The following is a 25,674-nucleotide window of genomic DNA, read 5'->3' on the forward strand; positions in this document are numbered from 1 at the left end:
CTTCAAAAACTAAGGGTGATCTCAGGTGCTACGGTAGGGTAAGCACATCCTGCTCTACATGTGGCACCCGTCGTGTTCCTAATGTACCCAAACTTCTAAAAACGGTTGCCAAATATGGCTAAGGTACTCGTTATCATTTTAAATAATTAATTAGGCACGCGAAACAGTGATTTAATATGAAATTGAACGATCAATGATAAAGTTCATGTCAACACAGAAATTCTTCCATAGATTCAGAGATTTTGTTTTGAAGTTTAGTAATACTTTTTCCATATTTGCGTCCAACGCGCTTTATTAATTGATGATATATGTTCATTAGGAACGCTCAAACCGGAACATAACATAGAAAATCAAAAATTGAGCAACACCAACCCAACCAAATAATTGGGATGATCTTAGATGTTCCTTGAGGGTAAGCATATCCTGCTCCACATGTGGCACTAGTGCCTTGCTAGTGTTAGTCCAAACTCGATGAGAAGTCTAATTTGGTAGGTAACATTCGGGCGAAAGGGGCCGGGCTTGTAGATAACCACAATTGGAACATATCCGTTGTCATATATGAAACGATAACTCCATTACGGTCAACAAAATTGTGATGGCGTCCGTAAAATTAACGAAGAGATTATTTCAACTTCAGCCCTTGAAACTCTTGGTTGAATATCTTTCTTGTGAGCAGTAACCCGCTATCAAAGAATCATGATTGGAACATAAGCCCTGTAATATCGTACCAACTCTTTTGTCGTAAAGTTTTGTTTTCAACCGACCATCATTATCAATTTCTATGTGTAAGTCAAGATATAAGGCAGTCGTAACTGTATCCGTTGCATCCTTTGTCTCAAATTCGATGGGATAGATGCGTTCAACACAGTCACCGAATTAAGCATTAAGGAAGAGTAACGACTTCCGAACATGTTTGTGATAGGGGTGGGGTACAATTTACAGACAAAGTGTACAAAAAGTAAGAAAAAAACACACTTATAATAGTGAATTAATTTTATCATCATAAACTGATAAATGTTTTATCCACAGCACAAAGAAAAAAAAAAGGAATGACAATGAAAATAAACGATACGCCAAACAAAAAGATATCCGTCAATCTTTTTAAAAATATACAATATTTGCTTTTAATTTTTAAAATTCAGGAAAGAAAAAGAGCAGTTAATTTTCGATACACAACATATATTCATTTCAAATTTTAACAAAGAATATATATATAATACAAAATATCAAATGAGCCATTCAAAGACTTACATCAACTTATTATAACAACTTATCTGTAGATAGAGAACAAAATTATTTCTTTATATGCTACTGTTTATGCAGTGTATTTTAATTTTTTATACGCCCGTTTACGGGACGTGTTATGGTATACCGTTGTCCATCCGTCTGTCTGTCCATCCGTTCATCTGTACGTCTGTCCGTTCGTCCGTATTTCCAACCACTGTCAACACGTCGGACAATAACTCAAATAATCTTTAACCAATTTGCGTGAATATTTGGTGGATTCTTAAGATCTATTGGCGTAAGCTTCATTTCGATTGTTTTTAAATTTTTAGATCTTACAGTTGGGTGCAGACCAAGCATTACATGTAGACGGGCGGAAAAAGTTAACGCGGCGTTTACTCGCGTGCACTTCATGTAAACGCCGCGTTAACTGTGCATTAACTCCGAAATTTCAGTAGACATAAAAAGTAAACGGGCCTTTACTTTCGCGTTTACCTCCGCGTTAACGCGAATATGGCGCGTGTTCTAATTTTGTAAAGAGTAAACGGGCTTTTTTTTTTTGGCTGTTTACTTCCGCGTTAACGTGAAACAAGCGCGTCTTCTATTTTCGTAAAAAAGTAAACACACGTTTACTGGTTTTAGTAAACGCGCGTTAACGCAGATTGTTATCGTATCCTAGATACACTGACCTTACATTTCAAATGATAAGGTACATCAAAATTAAATGACCAACTGGTTATTTTCGATTGACATATTGACGATTACAGTTAATGATATTACACTTCTTTAATTAATTGAAAATTAATCATAGTATATTACTTTTTCTGCACATATAAACAGTTCAAGCATGTCCTTTTTTTATTCAAATAATTAAGTCATCACCAAAATCCGGCAGTTTTCACATCTCAGACTTGTTCAATATATTAAAATTATTTGACCTTATTTGCACTTTATTATGTAAATCTATATAGCCTTGTAGTAAATCGGTAATATGTCTATGTCGGGGTGGATTCTATAATAACGATGACAGCTATATTGGAACAAAATGACTACAAAATTTTGTCTGCATCAATTTAGAGTCCTCTTTTTATTCAAAATATTGAATCGTAAATAAAAATCAGTAGTTTTGATACTTCAGGCTGACTCGTATAACAAAATTATTTGTCCTCATTAGTTTAGAGTGTCAGCGTACCCTCTTTTTATTCAAAATATTGAATCGTAAACAAAATTCAGTAGTTTTGATACCTCAGGCTGACTCGTATAACAAAATTATTTGCCCGCATCAACCAAAACTGACCATATTTGCACTTTATTATGTAAATCTTATAGTCGCATATTTAATCAGTAATATTTTAATGTCAGGATGGATTGTATAATACAAATGACAGCAATATTGGAACACAATGACTACAAAACTTTGTCTGCATCAATTTAGAGTGCCAACATGTCCTCTTTTTATTCAAAATATTGAATCGTAAAAAAAATTCAGTAGTTATGATACCTCAGGCTGACTCGTATAACAAAATTATTTGACCCCATCAACCAAAACTGACCATATTTGCACTTTATTTTGTAAATGTATATAGCCTTATAGTAAATCAGTAATATTTCTATGTCAGGATGGATTGTATAATAAAAATGCCAGCAATATTGGAACACAATGACTTCAAAATTGTGTCTGCATCAATTTAGAGTGCCAGCATGTCCCCTTTTTATTCAAAATATTGAATCGGAAAAATATTTCAGTAGTTTTGATACCTCAGGCTGACTCGTATTAACGAGTAATGGGGTTTAATTCATAAAACAGTGGGATTTTCAAGTTTTCGTACTCAACAATGCTTAGAGCAGTTTTCATGAAACTTTGGTGAATAGTTTATATCTATTGACGTTAGCTCCCTTTCCATTTTATAAATTTTAAAGTTTACGTGTCTGAGTTATGAGAAGTTATTCATAAAAAGAATGACTTTTCCAGTTTTTGGACAATAACTCAAAAGTGCCTTGGTCAGTTTTCATGAAACTTTAGTGACTGGTTTATATCTATAAGAATAACCTTCCTTTAGGTTTTCTTTAATACATTTCTGATTTTTCATTACGGAGTTATTGAACTTTATTCTTTGAAAGAGCGACCGGAGTGTCTTGCACTCATAACGCAACTCTGTATTAATTAATATTGTAAATTTAACAATCTCTAAACTATTTGTCAACGGCTAAATTGCATATATATATAAGAAGATAAGGTATGAGTGCCAATAAGACAAGTCATAATTCGTAAAACGTTAACCATTATAGGTCAAAATACGGCCTTCAACACGGAGCCCTGGCTCACATCGAACAACAAGCTATAAAGAGCCTCAAAAATGACTAGTATAAAACCATTCAAACACAAAAACCAACGGTCTAATCTATATATAAAAAACGAGAAACCAGAACACTTATGAACCATCAACGAACGACAACCCCCGAAAAACAGGTTCCTGAAAAGTTTAAGACAGGTGCAAACAAATGCAGCGGGTCTAAACGTTTTAACAGGCACCAACCCTTCACCCTTATCTGAAGTAATAGTGTAACATCACAACACAGAAAGACACACTATGAAATATTTATATACATTTATCACATCAGAATATAACCTTCATTGTCACCAATTAACATAAACATTATAATTTTGTAAAAATAAATTACTTATCAAATTGAAATTGCTAAACTAAAAAAAAAGACATATTAATAAAAACAATAAACATACACTGACCGACTACATTTGATCTATAACACAATGTAAATACAATATTAATACAAACGGGGGAATGGTAAAACAATATCAGAAAGACAACTATAACCTTGAACAAAATGGCATCCTTTTTTATCAGTTTTAAATAAGATTGGTTGACTGGTGTTTAACAACACGTTCATCGCCTTTTTGCTATTTCTAGGCGGTCAGTTTTTATTTGTGGGGAAAGCCTGAGTGCATGGAGAAAACCGAGGAATTTCGGTGTGAAAACTAACATTCATAAACAATTACGATTTGCCACTTGCGGGATTCGAACTAACAACCTCGGTGTGAACAGGCTAGTTATAAAGTAGTTACACTTTTAAGACCACTGGGCCACTGATGCCCCTATTAAATATTTTACTCTATCATACTTATTATTTTTCAACAAAGTGCAAATAAACAATTACTGAAAAAAAATTGTGAAAAATAAAGTGTTCATACATAGATATAAATGTTAGAATTTGTTGAAAAAAATCAAAAGGAAATTGTATGATAAATATATTCAAGATTAAAACGATACATAAGAACATAATGTAGTTTACGTAAGTGTGCTCTAACAAAAATGAGCTTTGTATCAGCTATTCTTGTTTTTGCTTCTATTGATAGAAGTTCACGTGTTCCTTTGATGTCGAAAAATTCATTTGCACGCCTTTAAACCAACCTCAAAAGGAAAACAAATCAAATATCGTCATTCTTTTATATGCATTTACGCGTAATCAATGTCATAATTTTTCAGACTTTTCATATAACTTAAATGTATTATTACCAACGATCTTTAGCATGTAGACAATTATCCAATAGGTCACACGTTTAAATAGAAAGAGTCTACATTCAATAGGCTACGTTTAAGCTATCATTTTTACTGGATTTAAAGGCGAGACTGTTTGAATATGTCTACTTACAAATGCTGTTTTCCCAAACTATAATATAATGTTTTGTAAATAAATAACATGTCATGATTTAATGAAAAAGACCAGACTCAACATCACCAATTTGAACAACAATTATCTTATTGACGATTCTGATCTCACTGTAAGTTCAGATTATGCATTTTATGACTGTTTAACCTCTTACTTTGATTGACTCAATATATTCAATGACTTTTATTTTTTGTCTCTTTCTTGTGATTTTGATATCACCAGCTCGTTTATTATCAAAGAATCTACGGTTATCAAGTAAACCGTTATCATGATTATCTGGTCACAAGTTATCCAAAATCCTTCAAACATTAAAATATTCCATTTGCAACAACATAGATATTTTGCAAATGAGCTAAACTACAAATAATAAGTGTAATTGTCTCATTATCGTTTAAAAGCTGAAAGTAACATATGCTGCTGAGTTCGTGATTTGGCACTGAATAAAAGGCAGAGGATACAAGATCAAATGGATAAGATACTAAGTGGGCAATCAAAACCCATAAATCAATGAAAAAAGCCCAGTTTCATGGGAAAAAAAGAAAAACGACTAAAAGATAAACTGTAGTTAACAAAATACAACACCAAATACTACCAGTTTAGTAGCACGACACAACATCAGCAGTTTTTTGCTCCAGAGTAAAACATGTCGTGTTGCTCATATAAGTAACAAAACATTGACAAGTCGCGTCCAATGAACGTACAGTCACATGAACGAGACCTGGGTTCTCTTTACATGTGGAACATATCCGTGATCTTCATTGGTAGCGTTTTGTAGATAGAGCTGATTACAAAATCCCCCAATACTTAATATCAATAGACATTCCATTTGGTTAACCACATGAACCACTTGAATCCCAGACATAATCTCTAGGCTATATTCATAGATAGACAACAACTCGGAAATTGTATTTGTATATATATAATTGAATAGCTGTCAATGTTTTTTTTCAAAAAGACGCAAAGTAAAGAGATGGGTAGTATTAAGGTATAGGGTTAACTTCTGCGGATTCAGAGAAAAATACATGTTGGAAAAATGCCGCCATTTCAGGATATTATCATTTATGACAATTCATATTAAAAAAAAGTAGGAACCTTCTTTAGGACCCTGTATGGTCTGTTGTTCATTAGGTAGAAATATTTTTCGGCTACGTTCGTGACCCAAATCTTGGTAATTCAGAAACATAAAAAGTTTGAGAACAAACAAACCAAAAGGTTCCCAAACAATGCATCCATCTCCGTCTACATTCATTTTTCATTTATCGAAGCAGTTGCAACATAAGTTCAGGTACATTAATTTACGCATACTTTACTGTTGATTCATTACAATTTTTTTTATACCAATACTAGTTAATATGGTTGTTATTTGTGAGCCACGAATTTATTGTTTAACGAAATACAAATTATGGATTTCGGTAAAACAACGGTATCAGATTTTAGTGTAAATACATTTTTTTTCTTTATCCACGGGAATTGGTTTCCACGAAAATACGCAATGCACATTATTTAAAATGCATCAATAAAAGTTTTACCGTAGCACTCAGTGGATGGTTGTCCAGTTGATTAATAGTTTTCCAGCAGCATTACTGACATAATTAAAGTACAGAACGTATGTCAAATCTCACATTTTTCTTATAAAAGCCATACCACTTACTTTATTTACATTTAGCGCTAAGTCTGGGTAAAACATGCTGCTATTCCATATTTTGTATATCAATATTGTATGACATTGATGTTTTCTGGATTGGTTGTTATGATAAATGATACGATGTAAATTAGTTATGTTGAACTGTACCACCAATGATTGACAGTCCTGTTTTCATCGATATCAGTTTTTCACTGAAATGCATTTAGCGTTTAAACTATAAGCTTACTTTTTTCAGTGTTATTTTTCACTTGTTCCAACATTTAGTCAGTTCGGGTGAAGCTGGATTTTTTTATTGGTTTAAACTCCAGATCTTTATAATAGCAATGCTTAATTGTCAGTCGACATGAAACAATTAGTTAAATGTGTTTGATTAAATAAATCTAGAAGCAGTAAACGTAGGTAAATATAGAAATATAAATGTTCTTCTGTTTATTTCCTAATATCATTAATTCGTATATTTTAACTATTTTGATTCGTTCGGGGATAGTCACATGTTACACTATATTTTCGAAGGTAGATAGAAAACGGCAGATAGCAAAAGTGATATTGCACGGTTATTTCGAGAATATCTAAAAACCAATACACTTTGTGACGTTATCTTATGAATTTCATGATATTGTTAAAAACATTTAAAAAGTGTATGTTTTTATGATCGATTATTTGAAAAAAAATTCTTTAAATACATCAGATGTACACAAGAAAAACATAAAAAAATAATTGAAATAACAAATAATATGTTCTTATTGTCAAAGAGACAATATGGTATCGATAGTATTCCAACAAAATCAAATAATCGAAAAAAGAGAATTTTGATACAAGTATTATCGGAAATTAATAATATAACAATTGTAAACTTTGTATGAGGTCGTTCAGTACAGTATATATCGACCCAAAGAAGTATATCGACCTCGAACTTCATCCTTAGTCAATATACTTTTTCCAGGTCATTATATATGTGTTTCGATCTCATACAAAGCTTATATCTGTTTAGTACGTCAGAGGGATATTATCTTGTGTACTACATTCAAATATCTATTCCTCTGCACACGATTAAAGCATTTCAGTAATCATTTTATATCTTTTATTAACCATTTTGGTGGTAAAATTACAGTGCATACATACATTGTTACAATAGAAATGGAATTGAATTAATGACAATGTAACTGTTAATATGCGACTAAGAAATATTAAAACTTTACAAGTCTACAATGTGAATAAACAGTATATAATTGTATTATAAGACTGTTTTGAGTTCATTTAACATATACAATCATATTCACAATAAATATAGAAATTCAATAATCCATATTCTTTGTTTTTCTTTTATCTAAGAAAAACATGCAGTATTTTGTGTCTTTTATATAATTGCTAACAGGGATCATGAGGAAAACTTGATTTTTCTGTATGTAAACATATATTCTATGTTATTACAACCATCAAGTAATTAATAAGATCATGCAAACTGCTTTGTTGCAATTATATATTTGTGTGCGCTTTTTCTCCCTTATCATTATAGAAACCCTGTAATCAGTTCTGTTTAAATTATTTTCCTTGTAAGGTGTCATTACCGAAAATGATTTAGGATAACACGTGTTCTACCTTTACAATATGTAGTTGCTATTCAATAGTCATGCATTGTGTTTAATTTTTAAAATTGCTACGTGTTTTGAAGTACATTATGTTTTTGTTAAACGATTAACACTTTTAAAGTTTCAAACATCATTCATCATTAATAAAGCACAGACAAGACACATTAAAACTTAAATAATTCACCTTTATGACATAAATTGTGTCGTTCCTTTATGTTTTCAGTTCGTATGTGATAATGATTGAACTACTAATTGAATTCAATCAAAATAAACCAGTCATATATATTCATGTATCGTAGTAAAATACATTTATCTTTATACTACCAATTTAGATTATACCGTATAAAAAATCTCTAGAAAAAATAGCTGTACCAAGTCAGAAGTATGAATAGATAGACATAACTGCATACCACCTTTTCAAAGTAAAGGGTAATTTCATCAAGGTACTGTGGTCATAAGTATATCGAAAATGCCTGTACAAAGACAGTAATATGACATGTGTTTTGAAGTGGCTGATAGGGCTGAAAGTTTGATTTTACAGTTTTGCGAACACCACCCTTTTTTTATTTAACCTGTACATGTAGTTAGGTTTTCTGGTTCATCTTTTTTGTCGACATTATAAGCATGGTAAAAATTAATTAATACAATCAATTACTTATCGCTATTAACCTATTTAGGAAATATCAATTCAATGTCAGTGCAAACATAATAAATACACGTGAATCTATAATGCATGTTAATTGTGTAACGTCAATTATTTCTATACTGTTTTAAGCTTACACGATTGTCATTTACTTTCTTAAATATTAATGAGTAATTATGTTAATACAATTCTTCCGTGAAAAAATAAGTTTCACTCTTCAAAGACATTTATGTTTTCATCATATCTTAACTGTTCTTTATTAAGTGCTCAACTATTGAAAGCAAACATTGCTTGTCTTTACAAATTGTTCCACAAACTTTTTGAACTTTAAGATGTTCATCCTGAAAATGTACATGACATTTGTATTATACTATTAATATTTGCCAAGCATGATTTTAAAATGATCCATAACGGTCTTTATTCTTAAAATTAATAAGACTTTTCGCAAAAACTATTAATCATTTTCATAGGCATTCATCTATTTAAAAAAACAAAACGATTGGGATTGTACCTCACTCAGTCATGCAATCATAACTTGATTGGGAGTATCTTTGCAGAATGAAAAAGACCTGCTCTGATAAGTAACACAGGTATAAATCATATGCATGACACTGACTGTGAAAGTAATTTTATAACAATGAGCGAAATAACAGAAAACATATGAACTAATTGTTTAAACAATTTCGTAAGAATATTACAATATTAATCTTACGGTATCCTTATAGTAAATATTCACTGCGAGAGATTATCTTGAATTATAATCATCATCGTATAGCAACACGTAATATACAAATAGATGATCTAACTACATTGATTTGATCCAAAATATCCCGGACAGAATAAAGTGCTTGCCGAAATAGGATTTGACCTTTTCTATTCATATCCTCGTCGTTTTTGTTTTAACGGTTACAAATATGGTTCTTGTATTTCCAAGCAAAACGTTAGACAAAAAGGTTGGAACAAGAATACAGATCAACACTTATGAGATTATATCATACCAATCACAGACGCATCCCTGGCCCGAAAGCCGTATTAAGATTTTTGTTGATTTTTGGTAAAAGACACTGGTTTCATCCTTTGACAAGACAAATACATTATTTTGTTCTTTTTACACATTTTAATGGACATTAGTCTCCCTACTATTACTAGGATTACATTTGGTTAATAAGATATGTATAGAAACACATAATGCGCCTTTATTTTAATTTATCAATAATTATTTCTTTTTTTTACCTAACAGACAAATGAACATGGCCTCATTTGACCAAATGAGAATAGTCGGATCAAGTTGGTTAAATATCTTATAATATTATATGGTTTAAAAATATATGTTGATCCAAAACAAACAAACATCATTTCAGTATATTCATTATCACTTAACCTGCTACCTATTGATTTAATTTGTTAATACGTTTTTCTTATTAGCGGCAGAAACGAAAATTGAAATTGTCTCCATTGTCAAATTAACGAACTCTGTTTATAATACATGTACTTGGTTAACACGATTTATATAAGTAAACCGAACTGTGAACGTCTTGATACCAAAATTAGCGAAACGGCAGGACACATGGACAGTTTTCTTATGCATCCTCAGATAACAGAGGAACATTAGTTATGCCTGCCTAGTATGAACACATCATTATGCTACAAAGCCTTAAAGAATAGAAGGTTTGTTACCGTTTAATAAATTCATTGTACCTGAATAGTTTGTTCTATGTCCAATGATAATCCTTTAATGAGTTCCATCTCTTCAACTAGCATGCACATTTGTGTTTTCCTGACCGACTGAAAGTAAAAATATATTAGTTGCTTAATGTTGATCAACTGATAAACATAAAAAAGAGTAGTGACTACGAACGAAAAAAACACCAAGAACCTTCATATATAAATGTGAAATTGTTTAAATTGAAAGCTGCCACATATACCTTGTTTTTAGCATGTTCGTCATTGCTTTTTTGTGTAGACAACAACTCTTTGGTTCTCATACTTTGACCTAGAGATTTTTACTAGGGTTTAATGCTGTAATGGTGCCATTTTCAAAGCAGTGTATCCTTAATTGTAATAAATTCATCAATAGCAATGATTGTATTTCCAAAAAAATATAGAGACAACGTTTCAAGTGCAAGTCTTGGTTCATTTTAAAACCCAAATGAAATAATCCGGTGACTTTACCATCCTATGTTAAAGTTACCAACGTCCTGAGTTAGAAATAGTTGGTCTTTTGGATTTACGTGTCTAATTAGAATGATATAAACTGACGGGGTAGGCTCCTTATTAATTGTTATTTCTAGTGCATTTCAGACAAATTATATCTTGAAACACATGAACAGGAAAAGGAAACGAATATATTATTCGTGCACCATTATACATTTTGGACTTGAATTAGTGTAAACTTGAGTGGGTTTTTGTTTGTCCCGTTTTCAACACTACCTGATGTTTAGGCAGATTAGGTACTTAAATACATGTTTAACATGAAGATCAAATGGGATAATGGCAAATAAAGATCAATAACAAGAATCAAGCAAATTGTTTTACTGGTTTTATGATTCTCAACAACAAAAAATGTACAGATTTACATCTATACTATTAAATGCGAAGATCTCATTTTTTGTGTCTTCCTTCCACAATAAATTAATCATCATGCCTGTGTGTCCTGAAGGTACCATGCATAGTCGCATTTGTCATCCTCCCTTATGACTATTCCGTTTGGGTCATTTTGGGAGGAAAACGAAAATAAAGGCGTCCGGATATTGTTTCCGTCATCGGACGGACTTTTAAGTCATAGACAAGACTTCCGTGTAGGACTGTTTAAAATTGCACATAATTTTTATAGGTACTTGGGCGACAGGACAATTATTTTCGCTTTTTCTGCATACCATGAACATACATCATGTACATATACTATAAATAAAGTGTACATTGTATTTGCTATTTACTATCAATTCCAAGTTTACTATCAACGGTGGTCATATATTATGCAGCGATTATAGTATATGTCTGTTCATAGTATACAGAAAAACGCGTAAACTATTGAAATTAATAGCAAACAAAATAATATCGGATTTTGAAAAAAGGGGGAGGGCTTAAAAAGTTGTTCTGTCCCCAAGTACCTATGACTTTTGATACCTTTCCTGAAATTCTCCAGTCATAAAATCTTTCACAAAAAATCATCTTACAACAGTTTACATACTTTCAACTACGCTCTAAATGCCCGAGATTTCGCAGGTGTGTTCTTGTATCTCTAAAACCTAATAATGGCGAATGGATTGGAAATATTGATATCAAATTTGAATTACAAATGTAATGAAATTCTAAGAAAAATCAGAAAAATATGTTGATGCTGGGTTTGATCTTAATTGATGTTAAGAGTAGGTAACAACCAATCAACGAATATATTTGTGGTGATGAAAAAAAACGTGCTTTATTATGTCTCTGCTGCATGATTTTTTTAATAAGCTGTTATTGTTCAGTCAGTAACTGCGAGTACTCTCAGATCTGTACTTTGAGTATTTGTGTTGTGATGTTCAAGTACCCGGCAACGTCCCCTCTGTTTTTTTTTTTTGTTTTTTTTTGTTAGATGTATTTCTATTTTTATCCATCTGATGAGTTAAGCTTTTTCAACTGATTTTATAGTTTGTTCTTATGGTGTACTGTTACACCTCTGTCTCGTGTTTTGCGGAGGGTTGGGCGCCCGCTAACATGTGTACCCCCCCCCTTTCACATCCTGTATTTGCCTGTCCCATGTCAGGAGTCTTTAATTCAGTGGTTGTAGTCTGTTTGCTGTGTAACATATTTGTTTTTGTTCATTATTTTGTACAAAAAGTAGGCCGTTAGTTTCTCGTTTGAATTGTTTTACATTTGTCATTTCGGGACCTTTAATAGTTAAATATGTGGTATGGGCTTTGCTCATTGTTGAAGATCATACGGTGAAATATATTTGTTAATGTCAGTATCATTTGGTCTCTTGTGAAGAGTTGTCTCATTGGCAATCATACCACATCTTCTTTATGTATATATATATGACTGAGATGGGATTTACGAATAACCGAACTACATTAATAAAAGACTGAACAGACGATGAAAGTTTTCATCTAATGAATTAATGTTATTTAAAACAAAGATGTGAAATCATTGATTGTTTCTTTATCTTTTATGAATATTCAAATTGTTTAATTGTGTCTATTGAATTCCCCATCAGTCTTATAATCAGTGTTAGCTTTATAAATATATCATTCTAGATAATTCTGCTCAGTGAGGTAGATTCAATATTCAGACATAACGTCTAGATTGATTGATGTGGCAAAAATTTTATACATATTCAGGAAGATCTTAAATTGAAGATTTATCTGTGTAGGTTAAGCTTTGCAGATTTCTTGAATATTTCTTCAATTAAATCCAAAAAAAAAAAAAACATGATAAAGGAGTAAAATTCAATGATAACAATTTAACCCATTCAGAAAGCATTGTAGTGAATGCTCCTTAAGTTTTTGTTCACAAGACGTCGCCAATTATAAAAAGGTCCGAAACAGACGTCAGAATTGACATGGTGTCGACTAAATTGGCAGGTGTCTCCTTATCAACAGACATGACAAATATTTCGAATATGACACCTTAAAATCATCAAACTAATGACAATTACAATAAACTTTGAACGCGGCCGTGTTCAAATATTTACTAGAAATTTTGGACATTAAATACTTTCTAATTTTTAATCTTAAACCAAAAACTGCAAAACCTTTTTAATTTTAATACATTGTAACCTATGCTCAATATATATAGCAATAAAATTAAAAAATAGTACTTTGCCAGAAGCTAAGATGATCTGAATTGTAAATCAAGAAATCTCGTCTACGGATTAAAGTGTAGCGTTTGCGAATTGGTATGTATCGGTGAAACGAAAGCTAGGCAAACTAAACGTATGTGGGCATTGATCTACGAACAACAACAATGCAAAGCTATATTGTTTACCAGCATTTTAATCAGCCTAATCAGTCAATCCATTCTATGCAAGTTTGCATCAACATCAACAAATAAACCACATAACTTACAATCCTCATCTTGTAACCTCTTTCCGTAAACAATGAATTGGTCTATAAATACACATGCTACATACATTTTTAAAGACAAAAATGTGGCAAAACACAATTCTCACCTCCATTACCGTTATGTTGTTGTCCCCGCTTATAAAGTCCCAACGAATATCGTTTTTGTGTGTAAATCGTATTACATAAACTACCCGATACATGAATATGGTATGAACTATTCTCCTGAAATTCATTTTACACCCCAGCGACAATTAACAAGAAGGAAGTGCTTGTTTTGAATTAAAACCAAAGATGAAAAACTGGATCTGCCTTACACTGTATTGGATACCTAAATTACATAAGTGTCATTAAACAATTCTCTCAAATAACCTTCTCCCTCCTCCTTCACATGTTAAGGTCTTCCATTTAATATACACTTCACTTTTTAACATGTAAACATAATTATATATTTTTATTGTATTAGACAGTTCCTCAACATATGTACCTTTGTATTATTATATACTTCCTCAACATATGTACCTTTGTGTTGTTGTATATTTCCCAACATATGTACCTTTGTATTATTGTATATTACCCAACATATGCACCTTTGTATTATTGTATAATGTCTATGTTCTTCTGTGTACTTTTATATCTACAGCAGTTTATCAGAATGAAATATATAACAACGTTGTACTGCTTGGTTTTCAACGTGCTCAATGAACATAAATTCTATCAGTAATCAAATACGGACTTCAAAGAGGTTGTGTAATAACCTATTAAAGAGGTAGCGTGGATCAGATGTTGATACTAAATAAATCCAACGATCTTTTAGAACATTTACAATCTTAGACTCTCTCATTGTGCTAAAGCATTAAACATTTGATTTTTCTTCACTTCACAAAAAGTATTCCCAATTTTAGAATAAAAGAAAAATTGAAAGGGTTGGTTCTGCTTTTTTTCACAAAAAAAAACCGACCAGCGTAGATTCAAGTATCTAGTCTTTGTGAGGAATAAATCGTACTTTATGAAAACAAAATTACTCTGATTCAAACATGAAAGCTATTGAACTAGGAGTTCCAAGTGGTGCAGTTGAAATGATCCTTTCGAAAATTTTACAAAAGCCATCACGAGTTGGCTGACCGTTATGGAATATCTGTTTCACAGATGACGGCGGATATGTTCTAATTGTCTTAACCATAATCAAGTTCGTATGTCCACGAATGTGACCAATCGAGTTAGACTTATCACCAGGTTGTCACATGTGAAGCAGAATATGTTCATCCTACCGACGCACTTTAGATCAACTCCGGTTTTTTTATTGGGTTCGTGTTGCTCAGTTTCAATATTTCTATGTTGTGTTTTATGAACTCTTGTTTGTGTTTTGGTAATTTTTATTTTCTTTTCTTTGCAATGTCGTTGTCAGTTATTTTCGACTTATGAGTTTGAATGTCCCTTCAGCAAAAATCGGTTCTTTTTTACAATAATTTTTGTTTTCCGTAGATAATATGTGTGTCATACATTCAAAGCTGTATGTATGTTATTGAATACAGATTTGTATCGAAGTTGAAATACATTCAATGTCTGAAATTTTCATTATTTATTTTAAGAAAAGGTAATTTAAGATCTTATGACAATTACAAATGTCATCTGTTCTATATAAAACATAAATCACATACGGAATATAAACGATAAAATAACAATGAATGAGTAAAGGGATTACGTCTAGAGCATACCTTTGATAACGACTTATTTATATGCATGATCTACATCTGATTGTCTTTACTAGCTTATGTTTTCGACATTTATCAATGAGCCATTGAATAAAAAATAATCTATGCAGTCAATTCATTAAGCGTGTTACCATACCTCTCGACCATTCGCAGCCTTCAACATATGAATTCTACTTCCATGCTTTAATTCGGTTAAAAGAAGATGTATACTTACTTGCATTACAGTTTTCTTGTCCCATGGTATTAACGTTTTCAAATCAATTACTTCACATTGTACTTTTAACTGTTCTTTTGCCATAGTTGCTACCTTTTCTAACACATGTATTTGAGGTCCATAACCTATCAGTGTTACGGCTTCACCTTACAATTATAAATAAAATATTATGTCAAAGGTTGTTTCCTCTCGCATACAATCAATTTATCTACATAATGTCATCAGAATGATACCTTTTAAAAGCAAAACAAATTGAACCTATGTATAATAGATCTAGAAGCATTATGTGATGTTCTTTTTTATCATTTGTTTGTTTTAAAAATGTAAGACGAGACAAAAAGTTTGTAATGTATTATCCTTGCTGCAAGTTAAGAAAACAAATTCATTAAGGTGTTTCCTATTTACAAAAAGTATTGCTGAACAGTGAATTTTGTCATAATAGTTATCCATCCTAGAATACAAAGTTACTAATTTTAAAATTACATTAAAACTATGTAAATACTGTGTTTATTTTAAAGTCACTTATAAACTGATTTTCTAAATAAAAATAAATGGAAAAGAATGCACCTATGATGCATCAAATTGATTTTGATTCGTTTAAATGTCTCGAAAACGTAATTTGTATTTAATAGATGATTAACGAATTTATTAAATACAATTATACAAAGCTGTTTTGCTTGCAAAAGTCAACATATATATTTAATAAAGGTTCTAAGTCGAACTTTGTGTGTGTTTTGATTAGTTTAACTATGGTTAATACAATCAAAGATCGTTTAAAGGTTTTCAAATTATACTGCTTTCAAGATAAGCAGACAGACAATCTCGATTATGTCAAGACGGCGATGTTTGTTTTTCTTTTGGCTAATTCTAGTTATGTATATATGTCTAGCTCGTTCAACAGCTGATTTTTCTATTAAAGACTGGTTGCAAATTGCCTTGCAAAAACAAAGGTGTCATTGCTGGCTATCTTTTATGACTGCTCAAGTACGATCGATCGAAAACAAAAACTTTTGTTACAATGATATAATATAGGACAAGGAATGATGAGGGGCGTTTTTGGCCCCCTTCCCGATTAAGTTTATATATAGATCATTGAAAGCCTTTGTATAGAAACTATTCAAAACTATGATTTTTTTTTTAGTTCCGGTGAAAGTAAGGTTGCCTAGCAACGGTTTTATTACATAGCCAAATTATCACTGATGCATTGCTTTCTCATTAAAAATTAGCATAATTCAAAATAGTATTGTTTGTTTAACAATAACTTGAAGTTGCAAATAAATAGTCACTTCAATTTCAGTTAAATAAATGCTTAACAACAACCTAGCAACAAAAATATTGCCTATCAACGGTTCAAAAATTTGAATTGTCTTCCATATGAGGTACAAATATAGCAATGTTTGAAGATTTAGCTACCGTAAATGATTTTTCTTTCTTATATGATGTCCGAGTCATCATCATTTTTTAATAAGTTACTTAGCATCCCAAAAGTTACTTAGCAACAGCCAAAAAAGATAAAATTAAATTTAACTACAAACATACATTTGTTTTTTTTTATTCTACACATTACAGTAAAATCAGATCAGAATGGTTTGTACATGCAAGAATAGCTAGCAGTAAGAAATTAAAGTAAGTCAATTGTATATCATGCTAATCAAAAATTTAGCAACCAAAATAGTGCTTAGCAACGGTTAAATAATGGTTTTTTTTTTGGTTACCTGAAGTTGGAATTTGGCATCATTATTCTATTTTGATGACGTAAATATCGAGCAAAGAAACTCATATGCCATGTATGCTGTTACTCAAAACAGGAAAAAAAAACAGTATTAAATAAAAGACAGCTACAAGGAAATTGGTCAGATTATTCGACAAAAATGCATAAATGCAAATCAGATTGTCAAACAATAAGCAGTAAGAATGAACAGTCTTTACATTAACAAGTTAGGTAAAATAAAAATAAGCTTTAAATAATAAGTGGCACAATTATAATTCATAAAAAATAGTCGAAGTTATGAATATAGCATTTTACATTTACATGATGAGTACATTAAAAAAACACAAATGTGTTAAACATACTGTTGAAAATTTAGTATCCGATTAATACGGTTTAAGTATTTATAGCCAACACGAGTTGCTCGTGCAATACCATTGTTTGTCATTCAAGTATCACACACTGTTAACTTTTTAACACTTAAAGCAATATCTTAAAGAAAGTAATATTGAACGCAAAGTTCAAAGTTCTCGTCAAGGTCGGGGTTCAAAACGTAAAAAAAAAAACACTCACAAAGAAGTGTAGACGAAGAAGACGACCTTCATTAACATTTTCAAGTTTCTCTGAAAATTTATTATTTCTATCATAGATTTCCTGAAATTAACACACTGATCGCCGCTGTATAGTATCATTTGCAAACATACCACATTTCATTATCTTATCCAAAATGTAATGCTTATGTTAATGAAACATATACATATGTACTTGGTAAGAAATAATTCATGAAACCCCAAAATATTTGAATTTGATTAAAAACGTACACATACTTCATTAAACATTAATGTTGCGGCTAATTAGTATTAGTGAAAATGGACACAGTAACAGGACACACTTTGAACCACAACCCTGAAAAGTCCTGATTTATACAAAGCCGTCAAGTGGTTTCTTGAAAAAAATATAGATTAACCGATAAAAGACATCGAAAACCAGTTAAGAAATTCAAAAGTGTCATCAGTGCAACTTCTTAAAGGACTATAATATTACATTTAAATAATAGAAAATGATATTATTTAACAATATTTCTTGTTATTATAAAATTGTATATAGTTGCAACAGTTGCCTATATTTATGATAATGACTGAATTCTGTTTAAAATGCAATCGGAAATATGTCATGCATATAAGCACAAGAAAAAAAATTAAGGTGTGCTGTGTACTAACCAAAAGTTCAGAGCAGAACATTTGAATGCTACTTCACAAGGTATCATAAAGCCTTACTTGGACACATTGTTTGTGACTCGGAGATGACAAGTCTTTGCTTTTACAGATATATAACAACTAATTCGAGCCAATTGAAACTGTGTTAAAATTTTCCTTTGAATAATAAAAAGAAAATAACGAACTAGATATTGACGATGTCCCTCTCTGCTCTGTCATATGCATGAGTATAGTTCCACATACATTTGTACTTTAGATTTGACAAATAGTGATTTTGCAGTACACAGCAAAAAATGCAACGCATGTTTACCAGGTGTTTTTTAAAACGTATGGTAAACATGCGTTTCGCCATATGTTTTACAAACGTAACAAATATGTTGTCAATCAAGAAATCAAGCATCTTGATAATGTCAGTTTCAGAAAATTTTTTGTTTGAATCAGAGTGATTCTTTACAAAGTAAGATTTCTATAGATTGTGACATTTTTATGGTATATTAATTAAATTTCTTTTTATTCTGTGTATTATATTGTCGAAACTGATGGACTGGCATGATATATATTCTTGGTATACATTTGCCAAGAATATTTCACTCAACCAAGGCCTTTTAGATAAAGTTAATAATTGCAGGGACTTGAATGAATTAGACTCTTTAAAGCCCTTAATTAAAAATGAATTTACAGAAAAATATAAAGACATTTTTGAAAATAGAATAAAATTATGATGAACTGTCAGAACACTTAACTGTAAACTCAAATGCTTCAGTAAGAAAAGAATTAGTGGTCATAATTTAGAAATATGAAGTAGTGGATAATATAAAATTCCTAGAAAGGATAGAATATGTATCCTGTGCCACTTGCTGGACGATGAAGAACACTTCCTCCGTGATTGTAAGGTTAACAAAACAACTTAGAGATAATCTATTTTAAAATTGTTTACCTTCTCATAATAATGTACACATGTTACCCAAGAACAAAAAGTAAAAGAAATGCTAATCCTCTATAACATGGAACATGTTTAAAATATTGGCTCCTTTATAAAAAATAGTCATCAGAACTAAGGGCAGAAACATAATATTTGTTTTCCATGTGTTTGATTTCTTATAGAATAGTTATTTCTTTGCATTATAATGTTTGTTTTTGTTTTTGTTTTTTGTCACAAACTAATTATAATATGTTTATATGACAATAAAAATATTTAATTTTACTGTAATGAATATTTTGAATATATTTATTCAATAGAGAAATAATGAATTGCCGAAATTTTATTTAGAATAAGTCTTAAAGATAATCTTAAACATTTGTTAAACAATGTTGAATGCAGATCAGTCTCTCTAAGTATAAACAATTTTGATTTTAGAAAATTAATTTGAAAAACACCTTTACAATAAAAAAAGGCAGGCATTGTGAAAGTATGCATTATATTAGAAGATTATATTCATTTATTATTCACTTGCCAAAAAATTCATGTAAAATATTACTTAAATTGATAGAATTATTTAAAAGGTATAACATCAAAACAAGTAGTCATGAGATAATTTTTTCGTTTTTTTTTTTATTAAGGTATATATATATGGTTCAACTTGTTTTATTATTTCATTTTATTTTGAATTTTCTTGTCATAATCACAGTAATTAAATTTGTCAAACACATATATTTTACCTGAGACACTTTACCTGTAAGTTATATAATTTGAACACTTCAATGCAGTCATGATTTCCCTTTATCCTTGACTAGTTTTTGATTAATACCTTGTGTATTAATTAAGCAACAGGGGGTATAATGATGGACATGTAGGGCCATCATGGTGGACATAGTTTTTATGGCCACCATTAATAAGATAAAGTCACAGGTAGTACTGCATCCTGTTTCCGGCGTCGGCGTCAACAATGTATTAGTTTGTGATTAGGTCTGTATATAAAAGAAGATATGGTTTGATTGCCAATTTGATGAGACAACTCTCCACAAGAGACCAAATGAAATGACATAGAAATTAACAACTATAGGTCACCGTACGGCCTTCAACAATGAACACAGCCCTTACCGCATAGGCAGCTGTAAAAGGCCCCAAAATGACAATTGTAAAACAATTCAAACTAGAAAACTAACGGCTTCATTAATTTACAAAAAATGAACGAAAAACATATATGTAACACATCAACAAACGACAACCACTGGATTACAGGCTTCTAACTTGGGACAGGCACATACATACAGAATGTGGCGGTGTTAGACATGTTAGTGGGATCCCAACCCATCCCCTAACCTGAGACAGTGGTGTAACAGTACAATATAAAAACGAACTATAAAAATCAGTTTAAAAAGGCTTAACACATCAGATGGATACAAATAGAAATACATCTAACAAAACACAGATTGAACGTGGCCGGATACTTGTATATATCTCCGAACAGCAAAAAGACGCTAAGTACTGATCTGAAAGTACTCACAATTAATGACAGCTAGTTCAAGCCATTAACAATAGTTTATTGTGAACCACAAGTGGTAAGTCAATGATATTTGGTATGCAGTTGTATAAACATTGGCACATCTCATTTCCATGGTGATTATTTGGCCCTATTGACTTTGAAACTTTTGCTTAGTTTACATGTATTAGTTTATGATTAGGTCAGTTCAAGGGGAACAATTAGTGGTAGGCCAATGTTAATTGGTATTCACTTGTATAAGCATTAGTGCACCTCATTTCCATGGAGAATATTTGGCCCCGCCTCCTCAGTCATGGTCTGTTGACTTAAAACTTTTGCTTAGTTTATGTTTTAGTTTGTCATTAGATCAGTTTAAGATGAACTGCTAATGTTAAGTAAATGACATTTGGTATGCAAAATTATTGGCATTTGCAAGTATCGTTTCCATGGAGATTATATAGCCCAAACCCCTTCATCATGGTTCATTGACTTTAAAACTTTTACATAGTTTACAAGTTAATGTTTGTGTTAAGGTTTATAAGGGAACGACTTATGATAAGTCAACATGGTCAATGGTATTTGGATTGCAGTTGTATTAGCATTGGCACATCTCATTTCCATGGAGATTGTTTAGCCATATACCTCGAGTCATTACCAAGTTCATCGACTTTGAATATTTGCATAACTTGCATGTTATTATTAAAAGTATTGCTATTTTAATTTCAGCATTTGCATTATCAAAATTACAAAAAGGCGAGACATATCTCTGTGATAACAGTTTATTATGTAATGTAAATAGTCCAGAACATTTGATTATTCTGTGCCAAACTGTTTTAGGGTTTGTCAACTTTGTCTAGATAATGTAGATATAGTCCAAATGATGTCTTGAAAGGCTATTTTATTTTTTTGCAATAGTGAAGCGTCAAAGCAAAAAATAAAATAGCCTTTCAAGACGTCACAATTATTTGGAATAGGGTTTGTCTGACCGAAAAAGAAATTTGACATTTTTCTACTATATTTTCAGCGAAAAAAATCTGAAAATTTCTGTCTGACATTTTGTCGGTCATACACAGTTTAGGATACACAGTCACTGTTTGATTTTATATGAATTTAGTTTGTGTAAAATTAAAGTCAAAAATAGATCATTCCAAGTAAATAAGCAATAAGTCAACTGTTTTTGGTGTAATGAATGACCGGTTTCACCTGACCTTGATCTCATTTTCACAGCTGATTTAATTGGTCAACAGTGGCAGATCCAGAAATTTTAATAAAAATGGGGGGTTGAACTGACTGCAAAACTGGGGCCTACTCAAGTCATGCTTCAATACTAGTAATTCCTTAAATAATCAACCAAATTTTCCCCACAGAAGCGGTCCTGCCCCCTCTCCCCCTAAATTAACCTATTATCAATAGCTTAGTAAGTTTACCTGGTTAGTAAGTTTCTGTAAGACTTGTATGCACCCTAAAAAAAAAATTATTTTCTGTAAAGATTTTCAATATTTCCATCCTATTTTACGAACCACATTAAAGTGGGATATTCTTTTCTGAAATGCCTTCTGGTTTGAAAACACCCTAACTGCTAGTTTGAAACGTGAAATAAAATATATATGGCAGCTGGTACATCTGACCTTGACCTGATTTTCATGGATCATTTCATTGGTCATGTTAAGTTTTCCTGGTTTAGACTACACAGCTAATTTTGCATAGGTACTATTTCTGTACCAAAATTATGTAGTACTGGATATCTACTTTAAATATTTTGTACAATTTTGTTAATTTACAATTATTGTATTATTTAGGTACCAATATTTACAGTACTTGATTTGTACTTGAAGTTTCATTACTACAGATTTTTGGTTACACCGTTACATTTTCAGCATTTTGAAAGTTTGTCTTTTTCAAATGTCTTAAAGTTATTATTTTCAAACATGGAGTATTGCGATCACTGTTGGTATTATTTCTGTTCCAAAATTTTAAGTACAAATCAAGTACTGTAAAATACAGGTACCTAAATATTACAATAATTTTTGAGTCAAGAAATAATACGTACTAAATATTAAAAGTGAATTTCCAGTACTGCAGATTTGTTGTACAGAAATAGTACCTCTGCAAAAGTAGCAGTGTAGTCAATTTCTTAGATACTGTAAAATAGGTCAACTTTTAAAGAATGAAATTATGACCCATGCGAACATTTTCATTCTTGGGTTAGTTTGAAATTAGCCATGTTAGCAGTGACAAACTATTCATTTTAATTGGTCAATTATATATAAAATTGCATTAGAAGCTCTCTTAACACTGCATTGCTTGTTCTGTTTAGCTTAACTGGCCAAAAGGGCCAAATGAGTTTTTCTCATTACTTGGTGTCCGTTGTCCGTTGTCCTCTGTTATTTTCTACAAAAATCTTCTCCTCTGAAACTACTACAATGTAACTAAATTCAACCAAACTTGGTCACAATCATCATTAGGGTATCTACATGTAGTTTAAAAATTTGTCTGATGATCCCACCTGCCAACCAAGATAGCTGATAGTCTAAAAATAGAACAGAAGTGTAAAATGCAAGATGTGTCTATTATTTTGAAAACCGTTATAATAAAGAATCTGATAGAGGCGGAACTGTCAAACAACTCCTAATATATAGGATTTGTCATAATAAAATGTAGATTGAAAGAAACTTAAAATTGAAAAAAATTGAAAGATTATCACCAAGACAAGTTCTAAAAATAATAAACTTGAGAATGGAAATAGGGAATGTGTCAAAGAGACAACAACCCAACCAAACGACAGAAAACAGCCGAAGTCCAACAATGAGTCTTCAACACAGCGAGACAATCCTGTACCCCACGGCTTGCTTCAACTTGCCCCCAAACAAAATGTGTAGTAAGTCTGACATGAAAATTGACTGCACGCTGAACTCCAGAACATATAATGAACTTTAATTAAAAAAACATACAAGACTTAATAGAGGCTCTTGATTTGGGACAGGCGCAAAAATCCAGAAGTTTAAATATTTTTTGTGAAATCTCAACCCTCCACTATATAATACCTTTAGCCAATGTAGAATACACAAACACACAGTAAATCTCTGTTCAAAAGAGGTCTAAGTCCGATGTCAGGATAAGTACATTTATACCAAAAAGAAACTAAGTAAAATTAAAAACCAATTGTTCAGAGAACAATTGAAGGTCTTTCCACCAGTAAGGATCTATTTTGATATGAAATATTAAAATTAGGTTTTAAATGTCAATTCCAGAGTCAAATGACGGCTTATTGTACGCTGATTCCTAAAATATTTGGTTTCTATACAAAAAGATATAAATAAGGGAGATAATGTTTTACTTCCGGTTTGAAAAATGTCACTTCTGGTATTGTTTGATAGTTTACTTGACAGTGATTCCAAAATTATATGGTTCTATATACTTTTACAATAATTTAATATAAAAAATAGCTACTTCCGGTTTACAAAAGGTCACTTCCGGTTTTTTTTTTCAAAGTCACATTGCTTGCAACCTTATGCAAAAAATCCCATGGCTTTATCATGCATAAATATGAAGTAAAAGCAAAGATCAAAATCTAGAACGTTAAATTTACCTATGACCTTGAGCTCAATTTCAAGGTCATAAACCAAGGACCTCAAATAAAAAGACCCTAGGCCTCTACTTTAAATTGTTAATGAGTTATATTACCATACGACTAATATTAGATATAAAAGGGGGGAAAACTTGCATCAAATTTCTACGTACCCTTTCAACCAAAATGTATGTGTTATGACATGTCGCAACTAACAATTGTGTGAAAATATTTTGTCGATATCTTATATGATTTCTGAAAATTAAAGATAACAAGCCAAAATCAAAATTTTGAACATGACCTTGACCTTTGACCTTGACCTCATTTTCATTTTTTTGGACCAAGGACCTCAAATCAAAAGACCCTAGGCCTCTATCGCTTATGGTTTTCCAGTTAAAAATACATTTTACTTATATCAAATACAAAAGGGGAAATAACTTTCATATGGAATCTCTATACGGCTTCGGTCAAAATAAAACAGAACATCCTGAGGATATAACGAGCAATTTGGAAAAATAAATTTGTCAGTTTCTTATACGGTTGAGAAGCCTTAGAAATAACAAGAAAAACAGTGTTCGGGGAGATAACTCTTATATGGGAAAGTATTCGGTTAAGCGGTGTCAGTTTCAAAAGCGTATAAACTGTTCGATATCGTATTCCAAATATCTAAGCGACATCTTGCGAAACAAAAAAACAACAAAGGAAAAAAAATTAGGCGGAAGAAAAACAAAAATTAAAAACCAATTGTTCAGAGAACAATTGAAGGTCTTTCCACCAATAAGGATGTATTTTGATATGAAATATTAAAATTTGGTTTAAAATGTCAATTCCAGAGTCAAATGACAGCTTATTGTACGCTGATTCCAAAAATATATGGTTTCTATACAAAAAGATATAAATAAGGGAGATAATTTTTTTACTTCCGGTTTGAAAAAATGTCACTTCTGGTATTGTTTGATAGTTTACTTGACACTGATTCCAAAAATATATGGTTCT

General features: G+C 31.3%; 1 protein-coding gene across 1 annotated transcript in view; it reads right to left on the reverse strand.

The window, feature by feature from the left end:
* Positions 1–7,530: 7,530 nt before the first annotated feature.
* The window catches only part of LOC127705699 (2-oxoisovalerate dehydrogenase subunit beta, mitochondrial-like), a 41,780-nt gene continuing 23,636 nt past the window's right edge, over positions 7,531–25,674 (reverse strand). The window contains exons 7-9 of the mRNA XM_052210067.1: positions 15,763–15,908; positions 10,490–10,576; positions 7,531–9,132 (exon numbers count right to left, since the gene is read on the reverse strand). Coding sequence (XP_052066027.1) covers positions 9,037–9,132; positions 10,490–10,576; positions 15,763–15,908 — 329 coding nt within the window. The 3' untranslated portion in view covers positions 7,531–9,036. The remainder of the gene's footprint in view (positions 9,133–10,489; positions 10,577–15,762; positions 15,909–25,674) is intronic.

The sequence above is a fragment of the Mytilus californianus genome, unplaced genomic scaffold (assembly GCF_021869535.1).
Source record: "Mytilus californianus isolate M0D057914Y unplaced genomic scaffold, xbMytCali1.0.p SCAF_6, whole genome shotgun sequence".
Lineage (NCBI taxonomy): Eukaryota > Metazoa > Mollusca > Bivalvia > Mytilida > Mytilidae > Mytilus > Mytilus californianus.